Raw genomic sequence first — 14,716 nt, 5'->3', positions numbered from 1 at the left:
CAAAAGCTCACTCTTTTACATTACATTACATTTCATTTAGCTGACGCAGTTATCCAAAGCGACTTACAATAAGTGCATCAACCACTCTTTAGAGAGGTTGGCAGGACCTTTGGCAAAGCACGAGCTTTGGCCATGCTGTATGAGTGGAGCGAGGGTATCAATACTTTTTGAATGCCTATTAACATATGCTAACAGCACCAAGTATTGAAAGCTTATATCAAGTGTAGTTGATCAGAGTCTTAGTCTTGTTGGCTTGTTTAGATGTTGTCTATTCAACTGTGGAAAGATAGATACATTACTTTATTCATCCCCAAAGGGATATTAGGTTGTAACTATTTATGAGCTAATTGGGCTCCATCGACTTTCGTCAATAACCTTCAGATAAATGGAGCACTCTGGCAACTTTGGTGATTATTATGTAAAAGTGGTCATAAATCCATTCAGTGGACTCATGCATGCTGAGGCAAGTGAAATAATAATCACGTGGAGATATGACATGTCAATATAACATGATATAACATATGATAACACTGTGAATATAACAGAAAATAACACTGAGAATATATGAATTATTGTAAGTGGAGTAGCTTTACTAAAGACACCTATTAATGTATTCAAAGATAGTGGTAGTTTCAAAGATGCATAAAAATAAATAACAATAAATTGTGGAACAAGAAAGAAGTCTATACAAAGAAGAGGAATTAGTTAGATCCTGGTGCAAAGTGAGGTTATCATGGTCATCAGTTTTATAATATCAATGGGGACATCGTAAATTATGTAATCCATCAATCAGTGGTCATTGTTTAGAACCTTATCGAAAAGCAGATGATCTCGGAACAAATGCAATGCTGTTATGTTATGTTATGGGGTGGCTGTGGCTGAGGGGGTTGAGTGGTCGTCCTCCAACCAGAAGGTCGGAAGTTCAATCCCCAGTCTTCCCATCTGCATGCCAAAGTGTCCTTGGGCAAGATACTAAACCCCAAAACTGCCCAATACAACATCAAAAAAAGTGCTAGCTATAGAAGCACTGTATGAATCGGTGAATGGAAAACTGTAGTGTAAAGCGCTTTGAGTGGTCTTCAAGACTAGAAAAGCACTATATAAATACAACCATTTACCTTATCACAAGTGTGCTATCTAAAGTTGCTGACAACCTATATGAGTTTAACAGAACACTTACTGCCCACAGAAAGTGTTGCAGTAATCCTTAATCTCTCTATTTAGCTTTTCTTCTGCTTCATTCGTGTAGCTTTGGTCGAGTCCCTAATTAAATATATATGAGACACTGGAAAACTAAAATATAAATTATAATGTTAAATACTTAACCACTAAAGCTTTTTATTATATTTATTATTTTATTCTATATATGACGTCCAATTAATGAGGCTGATGCATACAGTATCCACTGGATAAATGTTATTTACAATGGAAATGACAAAACAGTTTTTTTTTTTAATAAATCATTTATTTCAAATGAAATTAATAACACACCACATATTACATAATGTATTTTTTCTACGAATACCAGTCAATTTCCATTGTACATACAAAAATGCAAACAGTTTTTTGGAAATGATTTATGTTTCAGAAACATCCAGCTCATAATCCATATATATTTTAAACATTTTATACACTTCAAAACAAATGTTCAAAATATCCATTCAAAGTACAAAGTTCAAAGGTTTATTGTCATCTGCACAACAGATACAGCGTACATGTTTGCAATGAAAATCTTTAAAATAGTTTAGTGACAATAATTAAAACATGAAATGACTCATACAAAAACACTGACTGCTACTACTAGCAGCCATGAATACTATCTACTAATTGATTTTGCGGTTCATTGCATTCATAGGCAGTCCTTTTTCATCACAGATTACTGGGCTCTTGAAGACTACGCTCTCAAAGTCTGACGGCATGTCAAAGAAAAGCTCATCATCGAAACAGTCCTCGTCAGCTGGGGATGCCAAGCAGGGCAACTTCAGAACCAAGCCGGTGAGCAGCCCACCAACTGCAGATGCTGCAATTGTAGAGAAAATAGCTGCAACCTGGTAGAGTGCTTGTTCCTGTGCAGTGCGGCCCAAACCCGGCTTCAGTCCGGGAATCTGCATCTGCAGCTCCAGCAGCTTTTGATCTCCTGCGGGCGGAGCACGATGGGAGAAGATCTGATACATGCTGGGCCCGTATGTTTCCTCGGTGGCTAAGAGGATAGCACAGATTCCTGCTGTGGATGATATCAGGCCAGTGAGCCCATGGAGATTGTGAATTCCACACTGGTCTTGGATCCTCAGACGTTGGGCTAAAAAGGGAGTCAGGTATTTGTAGCCAAGAAAACAGGCAGTACAGCCGATGATGCCCAGGGTGTATGCAGCAGCAGGAGAAATCATCATGTCTACAGAAGCACCAACAGTCACACCACCTGCCAAAGTCACATTCTGAATGTCAGCCATTGTGAGCTTTCCTCTCTTGTTAAACACTGCAGACAGGGCGAAAGCTGTCATCGTGGATGAGCTTAGGCCTATAAAAGTGTGGAGAATTGCTCTGTGTTGATCATCACCCTTAAAGGTCAGAGCAGAGTTGAATGATGGCCAGAACACCCAAAGGAACAGGGTTCCCATGACAGATAGGATATCAGATTGATAACAGGTTGTCTCTTTAGGATGTCCATTATTCAGGCTCGGGCGGAACAGAACAAATGTCACTCCAAGACCAAAGTAGCAGGCAAACAAGTGAATAAGAATAGAGCCTCCTGCATCATTGATTCTAATGTATTTCAATACAGCCCACTCTGTCACAGCAAAGACAGGGATCTCCAGCAATGCCATAACCAGGAGCTGGACAGGACTGGTCTTTCCGAGTACAGCTCCAAATGAGATGAGCACCACAGCACAGGCAAACTCTGCATTTAGCAGGTTGATCACCCCCAGGTGAATTTGACCATTGTAATAAAACTGGAAGAAACCTTGAATCAGGATGGCCCACTGGATGGAAAATGTAGCTGTAAGAAAGTTGAAGACCATTCCACTGAAGCCGTAGAATCGGAAAAAGGCGAGCAGGCAACCAAAACCTATGAAGATCATCACCTGCACGTCGGCAAAGTAGGGATAGTCGCGATACAGGGAGTTCTCCATTGGGTTGGTCTCATTGTTCTGCAGCTTAGCATTGGCATTGTCATCATAAGTGACAAAGAAAAAATACAGAACCATGATGACAACCTCCAGCACCAGCACGAGCACTGGCAAGCGCACTCTCAAACTTGTAGACGAATTCATGATAATGCACAACTCACAGTCCAGAGAGTAGCTCCCGCAGCAGCATCAACACTCCTTTTATGCTTCTGTTTTATCAGATAAGAACAGCTAATGACATTGGTTAAAGAGCCTAATGCTGACACCTACATGGTTATTTAACACTGCAGCACCAGGAGTGCAGGCTGACAACTTCCCTTAGATTCCTCAAAATGAGTCAGAAAGTTACATTACTGAAAGCAGATTTTAAGGCGATGAGGTAAAGGTAAATATTAATAAATTAATTAACTTTACTAACATTGTGGTAGTAAATGCGGTGCCACTTCCGTTTCATTCCCAATTACTTTGACTTTTCTCATGTTTTACTTTTGACATATGAAATCTAATTTGTGATACCATAGACAATTATTACATAGGTGTTTTGTATTTAATAATTTCTAAAAAGTTCTGGAAAACACTCACATGGTTTTTGTCTATCATCATTTAAAGTAAGGCAGAATGATAGAGGGAAACTACTGCCCTCCACAGAATAAACCCTGCCTTCATCATGTTAGTGGGTGGGACATGGGCAACACTAAAAAGTCAAAGATGTTTTTTGCCATTTCACATAGTTGTAATCAAACTGATGTAAGTGCTTGAATTTCATATAGGTTTGGTTTTAATTAGTTATATGATGCTATGAAAACAGGGTGAAGCATCATGATTGATAGCTAATTGAGTTTATCAGCGGGACCTTGACACGGAGACTCCTTTCCCTGATCGCCACTGTGCAAGCTCCAAATGATGTCATTGATGCAAAAACATGGTGTGAATTATGCTGTGTCACGTCGACCCCCCCCCATCTCTGCTCTTTTTTAACACCTCACATCACCACAATCAGGCCCTCCCCCTGAAGAACTCTGGCGCCCCCTAGGGGAGGCGCGCCCCACCCTCTGAAAAGCCCTGGAGTAGATAATGAGCGAATTTTCATTTTTTAGGTGAACCATCCCTTTAACTCACATGCCTGTTCACACTCCGAGACAGTGGAGGCAGCAGAGGGGAAGGAAACAGGAAAGAGGCCACGGGCAGGAGGAGGAAGAGGAGGAGGAAGAGGAGGACGGGCTCCCATAGTGCTCTGCACTGCCAACGTAGGCAAACAGGAACATGGCTACCGGCGTTTAACGCAAGCTGACCGTGTTGAAACACTCTTCTGTGGCTGTACGACATCCACCGTGTCTCCGCGACAGAAGAAGCCCCTCCTCGCAGATTAAGCCAGCGGAGCCGCAGAGTCAGTGAACGCATCTTCTGCTCCTTCATCACTCACAGGTAACGGAGCCGTTAGCTTGCTCTGCTGCTAACGTTAGCATCGCCACTTCGCTGCCATTTCGAGTCACATTTAGTCGTGATGGCTCATCTGAAATCCACGTTATCATCGTCTGAGGCGACACATCATCAAGTCTCCGTACTGTCGTGGACGTGTCGTGTCAGACAGCACAGGATGTGTACGACAGTCTGTCTGTGTTTGTGACGGGTCTGTGAGATTTGACACGACTGCAGTTCTGTGACATTTCAGTGATTTCATTTGTTTTAGACTCAGAGGTTATCCTGGCCTCATAGCTGCTTATCCAGTATTCATACAATTACAGCTGTTTACACGGAGGGAAAAGCTTGGGGTTCTCCTGACTGCATAAGATAATGATAGGTTAGAAATCCTACTCAACTTAAAAATGACAACCTTTAAATAATATTTACCTACTGGTTTGAACCCAGTAACAGATGGCTAATGGTATAAATGGTAAATAACATTTACAGATTAATCATTGATGTAAACAGTTGTTAAATTGAATTCTCATTTGGCTTATCCCTCAGATCACCCACACCAATCAGCAAACATTATCTCTGATCTAACATAAAGCTAGATTTATTATTACCGAGCAAGATTTTAATGTCTTCTTCAGTATATCAACTGTAACATGTGTTCTCATGATACGTTTTCGGAAAGCTTCGCTGCAGCTTTTTGTCCTTTACACTGGTCGTAGCCCACAGCTTTGATCTGCTTTCCAGACAAAACACAGTTCATCATAAACCAGGTTATTCTCTGTGAAGCAGGTCCATGTTGTTTTAGATGACACCATTAAAGCAGCTTCTCTCTCTGCTGTTCAGCTTTAGGTCAAAATGGCAAGTCCAAGGACCAGAAGAGTTCTGAAGGAAGTGAGAACCCAGGATGAGAATAATGTAAGTCCTCGGATGGATTTTGTGTCACCTGCCACTCTTAAAATTCACATTCTGTAATACATAGGTGTTTGAGAGGCCTGTGATGTTGCACCTGTGCACATCCCTTAAACATCCCTGTGTTCCGCCTGGGTTAAATTAATGATGAGCGTAATTTAAGATGGAATTTTAAATTCATTCATCTTTACTTACTGTATGTACAGAGGGGAAATGTGAGACTTTAATTGATGTTTTGTTGCATTGTCAAATTGTAAACCAATCAATTGTTTTCTCCTCAGTTGTGTTTTGAATGCGGGGCTTTCAACCCTCAGTGGGTTAGTGTGACCTATGGCATCTGGATTTGTCTCGAATGCTCTGGAAAGCACAGAGGCCTGGGAGTGCATCTCAGGTAAGATCGTTGAAATAGTGTTAACATGTGAGATTTGGAATCTGATAAGCTCAAATTACCAATTTAACATTATAACTCTGGTCTTTGCAAGTCAGTTTTATTCATTAAACTATACACTAAAAAAACCAGAATCCATTGAGCTTTTAGATAAACCCATCCAATACCAGTTTGCAATATGTTCCTCAAACGCATTCTTACAAGGTGCACCAACAGTAGTGGTGGATGAGTTGTGTGTGTTCACATTGATGTAAGGACTAGAGGTGTCAGAATACCTGCCTTTCATCACTGCTGACCTATTACAGCCCGATAAGTAAATAATGCTAATCTCTTCTGCTCAGTTTTGTGCGTTCTGTTACCATGGACAAGTGGAAAGATATTGAGCTGGAGAAGATGAAAGAAGGAGGAAATGGGAAATTCCGCTTGTTTCTCGAACTCCAAGACGATTATGATCCCAACTGGACTTTACAGGAGAAATATAACAGCAAAGCAGCTGCACTCTTCAGAGACAAGGTGAGCTGTGCAGACTCAAAGCTCTTTCAGATAGATGTGGATGTTCAGTTTCCTTACTGAATGAAGACAACAGATGTTTTGGAGGGGACCTATTACTTTGGGCTTCATAAGTTCTCGTTTTAGCAAAATGTCATAAATCCGTAATTGATTAATGTGCAGTTTTGTAAACATAAATGCTACAATGATTTTTGTGTCCATTCTGGTCCAAAAAGAAAATGTATTATTTTGAATTGAACCAAAGAGGGAACTTGAATATTAAATCCTAGTTGTAATTGCGTATTCTCTGTAAATAAATGTAACCTGTCATAATATATTGTTTATAAAAAGCTGGTTGATCAATGGTTTAACCTGTAGCTTGTACTGTGCACGTTGTTCCCCAGAATAATTCAAAGTCTTCGTGTGTACTGTGTATGACAGGTTGCAACTTTAGCTGAGGGTAAGGAGTGGTCCATTGAGACATCACCAGCCAGAAACTGGACATCTCCTCAACCCAAGATGAGCCTTTCGTCCTCTCACCGGTAAGCATGGAAAGCATGGAAATTTTAAACATTCTCAAGCTGTGCGTAATGTCAGACACAGAACAGCCATCAAAACGGTGACTTCATATTTCTTTTGTCCAGCCCGGGAGGACCTGGACAAAACTCTGCTAAATCTAGTGACAAAGCTTTTGAAGACTGGTTGAGGGACGATGTTAATTCCTATCAGAGGTAAGACTCTCCTGAAACTTCTCTTATTATTCACTCTTCTCTTATTTCTGTCAATTACGTGTTTTCTAAAATACTCTTTAATACTTTAGTGGAGGAGGTTACAGCGGCAACCAAGAGAATCGGTATGTTGGCTTTGGCAACACAGTGACCCCGGAGAGGAAAGAGGAAGACTTCCTGAACAACGCCATGTCTTCTATTTATTCGGTAAATAGAGTTGAGTGAGTTGTTCTTTTTGTTTTTATTTTTCTTCCCCGCTGACAGTTTCTATCTTTCTTCAACAGGGATGGAGCAGTTTCACTGTTGGAGCTAGCAAGTTTGCTTCTATTGCTAAAGATAATGTAAGTGTATTTAATCAATAAATGCTGATCCTATGTATTCAACAATGGAGTCAGTATTTCTGCATATGAATGACAAAAAAAGAAGAACGATATATAATCAACAATTAATTTTCTTTTTTCACATTGAACAGACGAGTAAACTGGCAAACCAAGCAACTTTAAAGGTAAGACTGAGTCTAAGTCATCATTAACCCATGATATTTACTGATAGTAAAGGTTTTCTGTGTATAATATTAAGTAGTCCCCTCTTTTTAAGTGTTAGCATTCATAAACGCTAATTTTCTTGTTAAATCTGTCAACAACGATTCTTTGAAGGTCTAATAATTGTGTGACTAATATCTCTTTATATCTATAATGCCCTCTCTGGAGTAGTTAAAGGGCTATAAAGCGCCCCCTGAACCGGTAAAGCAGATCATATAGGTGCATGTTGCTTTTTCCATGTCATGTTATTTTGTTGAAAACACATTTTACCCATGTTCTTTATTTTTGTCAGTTTTTCATCAGTAAAAAAAGCATTTTGAATGTCCTCTTCACGTGCTTCAGCTTGGATATACTAATGCGAGGCATCGTGTCCGTCTTGGTACCTGTACTTTGAGTTTATGGATAACCTGTGAAAGACAGTTGGTTGGGATAACATATATTATGAGATGGTGATTACCTCTAATCCCTATACCTTAATATAGAAATGTTGTTCACATACATCCATCGAAAATGGGTTATCCGTTTATGCATGACCGCTTTGTGTTGACTGCAAACATTGTATTATAGAGGTGTAATGGATTCAATTAAGTCATTCGTGGAAGTAGGATTTTGGTAACCATATAACATTATGACAACATGTTGCTCTGCAGAGATTAGGAGGCAGAGTATAAAGTACAGATGTTGTCTTTTAAATATCTGTAACAGCAGCTGTTAAAGTTTAAAGGCTACAATTCTTTGGAAACGAGCTGTATGCAGTGTTCTTCATCAATGTAGTTCACACTGTTGCCAGTTTATTTTTGAACCATTACATCCTCTAGTGCTTGTTAAGTGTCATGGTGAATGGGAATGATGGGTCACTTTACGCAACTGCAGAACAAACGTCTCAGTTTCCTGCTCTGCTGTGAATGTTAAACTGTGTTTCATTCAAGTGAATTCTCCCCTCTGACTTCCAACTAGGCCACAGAGTTAGGACAGACAGTAAATGAGAATATTATCAAACCTACACAAGAAAAGGTAACATTGATGTTTGAAGTTGTTGATTTGGTGATGGGTTGCAGTGCTTTAGATAATAAAAAACAGCTTCAGATGTGAATGTGCTATTTTCTACACTGCTTGTCTTCTCCAGTTTCATCTGTTTCATGTCAGTGTGCACTAAACTACAAAAGCTGCTATTTCATATCTGCAGAAAAAAGATCAAACCTTTGTCTTCCCTCAGTCACTCATGACATCTGCTGAAGAAATACAGCTGTGAACCCTTTATATGTGAGCAGGTGTGAGCCAGTGTGAAGTAACTCATCATCACAGTCACTGGAGTAAATCATCGTTTGCAGAAAAACTACGTCTTCCTGTTCACATTTCAATGTTTTAGACATGAAATGTCAATTAAAGTTGGTTTGGATGTAACATAAAATGAGACATGTTAACATTTAAACAGATCATGTCACGCGGCATCATATGTAGTCAGGATATCAACACAGCATTATCGACATTCCAAACTGTCCACACTCACATAACAAGGAAATCTGTATTTAATACAAAGATCTTATCCAAACTTTTCATCCATCTGGCAAAAATAATTGAGTGAAAGATCTCCTATACTTTTCAGCCAAGCTCGATGCAAAACATGCCATAGTCTTGGTCCTCAGTAAGATACTCTTATTTAATTCTCTTAACAACCTGGAGCTCCTCACTTGACAATCAGTTGCTCACTGGCTTCGCAGATGCAGTGTGTTTGAGCTTCTGCATCAAAATAAGCTTTGCTCTCGTCAATCTGCATGAACCAACTAATGTCACCATTTCCAAAGTCAGGGTGAGTGTTCTCCATATAAATGCTTCACATTGCTGCTCTAACTGTTGCTGTTAAGTGAGCAGCTCCTGGATGTGTCTGTATGAGCTCAAACAAGGCCGGTGGAGCTGAACAAGCTAATGATCACAAATTTAAAAAAAATGATTTTTTACATTGGTATAAGGTTTGACTAATGGAAACACAAGTGACTGAGAGAGACTGATATTAAACAAAATGCTTTTGTCGTCTAATGTACAGTTGACATTGGTGATTTAAGTTTTCTATAGTGTGCTTCTGCAACAGTCTTCCTACTCTCTTGCAAAATGGTAGTAGCTGCATTATTTTTCTCTCTTGAGCTGAGTAACCTTTTTTTAAATTCAATTCTCGCTGATTATCCTCTTTACTAAACACATGTAATCACTTTTTTCACAATCAGAAACAAAATGTTGTTTATCACTTGTTCTGTTTGACATATTTGTATGAAGACTGTTGTTTTTTTTAGTTTTTAATAATAGTTTGCATTAATCCAGGTGAAAGATGGCAAATTGCTAGATGAAATGACAGTCAGCATCACTGGGCTGGCAAATAAGGTAGGATGGGCAGAGGTCTGCCGTGTTACACAACAAAACCAGTCTCCTGAGCCACGAACGGTAGCCTGGACGTGACACCAGTGTCTCTCAGGCCAGATGTGCAAAAAACTGCAGAGGCAGTCCCCCTCGACATTTTAACCCTCCAAGGAGACTGGTTTTGTCAAATGATGAATGTACAATGAACAATACTAATGTAATGTAATCTCTTGTTTTTTGTTGCTGCCATTATTATTGTGGTGAGTACAATGTTAGAAAATATGAATTTTTAAGCAGTTTTATGAACTCTATATCTTAAGTTACTACACTATAGTTTCAATCTGATCCTTTTAGTATATTTAATACTGATTGTTTATTTTAGTTAACAATTATGTTAAGTTTTTGCTTCTGACTATAGTTTTCTCTTCAAAAATACTGTGCATTTGTCTTTCTTTTCTCACAAAGTTATTTTTTAAGAAAACTGCATATAAATGATATTGACTCTTTTTGTTTTGTTTTTTAGTTCCAGGGAGCTGGTTCCAAATTGACGAATCTCTTCTCGGGAAAACCAGAAGATGGGTATGATAACATTTCTTACATCATAAAAACTCCCACATACAAAAATTCTTCGTATTACATGTTTTAATATTATGAACCATGAATGATTGAAGCATTTCTTCACATTTGGACTGTGCTCAGGTCTGCTGGAGAAAGCTATCAGAACATGGATGCCACTGAGGGATATCAGGGCAGTTCTAGCCAGCCTGTCTCAAAGGACTTCTGGGAAACCTTTGGCAGCAACAACTCCTTAAAGGCCAAGAAGTCTCCTAGCAGTGACAGCTGGACCATGGCAGATAACTCTGCAAAGAAGAGCTCTGACAGTTGGGACAATTGGGGCTCCGAAGCAGCGTCCAACAACAAACACAGCACGGAGGAGAGCTGGGAGGCTTGGGACAACAACTGGGAGAATGCCGATGGTAAGACAAAGACAAAGAGTCCCACAAAGCCCGCTGAGGATGCCTGGGATAATGCAGACTGGTAGTGACCTAACAACCATACCTCTCACATGTTTCCCCTTTTTCTGGCCTTCTCCCTCTGTTCATCTCACTGGCACTTTCAGGGAAAGAGCTGTGTTAGCTTAGTTCCTATCAATCCATAAAAAATTGTATTTATTATGAACCTAAGAAACAATGAAGAAAGCCCAGGGTTGAATAAAGCTCATTATTAAATAAATGTTCTTGAAAAATACAACTATATTGACTTCAGTCATGTATATTATTGTTACCTTCATCACTGGGAATTACGATAGATCAGTGTAGATATGGTCATAAATTTACTGCCTGAACTCCTTATATTATATAATTATAAAACTATTAATGGTGAACAAGATGGAGTTCATAGTGTATTATGGGTTTAATGATACTGGTTTTCAATTCACCACGTAAAAATGATGCATGAGATGAAAAATCTAAGATTGTAAATATGATTCCATGTAAATTCAGAATGATTGACTCGACACTAATCACATTAATCACAATCAAATGACTGACCCTCAACCTTTTACACATTTTGTTTTCATAAAATTGATTTTGAAAAGCTTTTTTTTTTTTTTTCTACAAAATACTCATTGTAATCATAAAATGTTATATGAGATTTATGGACAAATTTAACTATGAGACAAATTGGCTACCATTAATCAAATATGTTAATAACAATGAAATAATCTAATAAGTCATATGTTAGGGAGTTCTGTATTATCTGCGTGTGTTTGTGTAGTTTTGTTCTTTTTGGGCTTTTTTTTTATTAAAATGTGCAAATGGTCAAGGGGTTTGATAATTCCATCATTTAATATTCAACCAGGATGTTGAGATTATTATAGATATTGCTTTTGGGTAAATGGATGTTTCATGCTGGCATCATGACCAAACATATTTCATCTAAACTGATGTATATAGTTAGTTACATACATATGACTTGTTGAAACTCATTTTGACTGGATACTACAATATTGTGATACTGTTGATTATAATAATTCACTTTTTACATCCTCACTGTTGATCATTGACAACAGCTCAACACTTAATTGTAATTCCCATTCAGATGCATTCATAACAGTGGTCCACAGTGACACTTGATGTATTCTTGCAGCAGTTTGTAATTTATCACATACTTTTCTATTTGACTTCACAACTGAAATTAGGAGGATTTTTGTTTTGTTTGTTGTTTCTTTATCTTATCCTAAAGCTGACTGATGCTGTTTTTAAGGAAACCTGTTGGTCATGAGATGTTGTTTCAGTCATTATTTTCCAGTTTTATGTTGAAGACACAAACATTTGAATATTTTAAATAATCAGTGTTTAAAGATTGTATATAGTAAATTTCATATAAAAACCACTCATTGCAGGTTTGCTGTATATGCTGTGTGTACTGTATGCGAGGTGTGTTTAACCTTGTCATAGAGTGGGAGTGTAGGTTGTTATCTGAATGGGTTTGTGACCGCTGAACCTGTAACTCTGATGAAGCAACCCGGTGTCAAGTCAAGTGTCCCTGCACCTTGTTCGTTATGTATTGTGAGGAGTTGTTGTCTTATCTTCACACCTGTGCTAACATCTAAATTGTGAAGTAATGATAATACGGCTCATTATACGCTGGATAATTAGATAGTCCGCTCTCTGTTATGAATTAATTAAATCAAGTAGTACTGGTGCATCCTCAGTCATACAAAATGAGCACTGTTCATCATAAAAAGCATTTTTCAAGTAGGGATGTAATTAGTGTTAATTTGGAAATCAAGTCTATTTGGTCATTCTAAAATTTAAATTGGCTGTCAGGATTTAGAATGAATACGTTTTGCAGCATGTAACTTCTCTTTGTGGCCTTAGATTCTCTATAACGGAGTGTCTTTTTTCCTACTGTAAAGTTTTGTTTGTATTATGTAATACCCTGCAGATGCTCAGTTTCATAAATTCAGCAAACTGCTCAGATTTAAATCATGCTAGATTCAACAGTTCTTAGTTTCTTGGTAATTTCTACTGTAGAGTCTAAATTTAATGATTAATATCAGAGGAGATACTATCATACTTCAAGTCTTTGAAGTATGATAGTATCTTGAAGTCTTGCTCATTGGCCAGTAGTCAGTCTTGAGCTGCTCACAGGGCAGTGTGCCGCTGTTATCGAGCTGCTGGATTATTGTTTGTCATTAGGATGTAAAAACATTTTGCTGTACCTCGACCCTGCATGTGGTCCTCAACAGGCCTTGTGATTGGTCAAATTACATGTTGCTGTCACAGATTGTGACCAGTGAGGGAAAACTTGTGCGAACTTCATTCCATGCCCATTTCCTACCTCTTAAGAAGTCGTCAGTTTGCTGATGAGTCTCCAGTCGTGAACATGTTTTCATTTTTTCTTGTCTCACCCTCTCGGTATGGTTTGGATGTTGAACATTAAAACAGGTTCAGATTGCAGAGACCCATCCAAGCGTGTAACAGCAAAGTTTGGTCCACAGTGTTGGTGTGTTTCATCAGTGACAAAACAATAATATAAAAACGTATCACTCCTGAAACATTTGTGTTGCTTAACCTCTGCGGTCATGTGTTCATGTATGCTCGTGTGTTTAACATGCCTTAAACAGCTGTGTTTGCTTTTTGTTAATATCGATGTCAGTTTGCGTGTGTGTGTGCGATACAGTGAGTTGTAAATGTCAGTAAATCATCTATGATAAATTATACATCATTACCCTCAACTTTACTTCCTATTATTGAAGCGTTGTCACTTGTTTGGTATTCTTCTTTTTATTTTCTGATGGTACGTATGACAGATAAATTGCCAGGAAATAAATAGAAGACTGTGCCGTGATGTCTCAGAGTTTAAAAGGGACTGAAAGAGCTTGTACTTCTCAAATGCTGTAGTTTTACTTTTGACGAATGTTCTTTAGGGGTTAAAATCGAAGAATGTCAAATGGAATGAAATGCATCCAATATGTATTGATATAACTTAATAATTTAAAAAAGTATTTTCTTGCCACATAGCCTGAATCCAAACTTTAACTTTCCATAGCAACAGTTTAGCTCAGTGTCTGTGCCTGTCGAACATTTGAGACCGGGTATGTCCGTGCTTGTTGATGAAACTGTCAGAAATACTATTTTTGATGTCATGCATGAGGTGTAACATGGAACTAAACACTTTCAGCTGTTCTTTGATTTCCATACGTCGTTTCCCCAGTGAATTGAATTGCAGTTGTCTGCTTACCCCCCCTTCAAGTTTCACCAGCAGCCGTCCCTCGAGGTGAGCCAGTGTTACATGCTCAGTCGAAGCTGTGGATATTTTTCCTGTACACATGGTTTCTGTGTTGAATAAAAACGTATTGTGTTGTGATCGCAATTGTTTTGCTGTCTGTGTCATTTGTTTTCTATGTTGGTGGAGGTATTGATAGAGCAACATTTAGCTTGTTAACCAGCTATCAGATGTTTTTTGTATTTTCACCACTTTCCAAGGGACTCATTTAGGGAACTGATATCTCTGAGTGTGTGGAATTTGGTGCAGCTTCATTAAGACGATGGAGACTCTTGTATCTTGGTGGAGCTTTGTGCTCTACTGAGTGCCTTTTCTTTTAAGTCCTCTACATCTGTAACTTTCAGGGACACGTCACAAAACGACCATGTGAATGAATAAATACTGAGCATGATAAATCAGATGGGCTTGAATGACACAATGTCTCAACACTTTGTCAATGCACTGCAGGGTTTCCACATCTGTGTTTAG

The 14,716-nt window shown here is 38.6% G+C and overlaps 1 protein-coding gene and 1 pseudogene across 7 annotated transcripts; one reads left to right on the top strand and one right to left on the bottom strand.

Annotated features, from left to right (window-relative positions):
* Positions 1-1,443: 1,443 nt before the first annotated feature.
* On the bottom strand, positions 1,444-3,412 carry LOC109629093 (ammonium transporter Rh type B pseudogene; annotated as a pseudogene).
* An 868-nt stretch (positions 3,413-4,280) lies between these two features.
* Positions 4,281-14,335, top strand: arfgap1 (ADP-ribosylation factor GTPase activating protein 1). Of its 7 annotated transcripts, XM_069538209.1 has the most exons (14): positions 4,281-4,553; positions 5,391-5,462; positions 5,738-5,847; positions 6,186-6,357; positions 6,775-6,875; positions 6,978-7,064; positions 7,154-7,268; positions 7,346-7,402; positions 7,534-7,566; positions 7,775-7,804; positions 8,561-8,617; positions 9,920-9,979; positions 10,479-10,534; positions 10,655-14,335. In XM_069538209.1, the coding sequence occupies exons 2-14, from the start codon at positions 5,403-5,405 to the stop codon at positions 10,995-10,997; spliced, it is 1,281 nt and encodes a 426-aa protein (XP_069394310.1). In that variant the 5' UTR covers positions 4,281-4,553; positions 5,391-5,402; the 3' UTR covers positions 10,998-14,335. The 7 variants fall into 7 exon arrangements, with proteins under 7 accessions (XP_069394310.1, XP_019942410.2, XP_069394331.1 ...); XM_020086851.2 differs by lacking the exon at positions 7,775-7,804; XM_069538230.1 differs by lacking the exon at positions 9,920-9,979 and having other exon boundaries at positions 10,485-10,534.
* Positions 14,336-14,716: the final 381 nt, after the last annotated feature.

The sequence above is a fragment of the Paralichthys olivaceus genome, chromosome 2 (assembly GCF_024713975.1).
Source record: "Paralichthys olivaceus isolate ysfri-2021 chromosome 2, ASM2471397v2, whole genome shotgun sequence".
In the NCBI taxonomy this organism is placed as follows: Eukaryota; Metazoa; Chordata; class Actinopteri; order Pleuronectiformes; family Paralichthyidae; genus Paralichthys; species Paralichthys olivaceus.
Note: the sequence above shows the minus strand (reverse complement) of the source record. Positions and strands in the feature narration are given on the sequence as shown.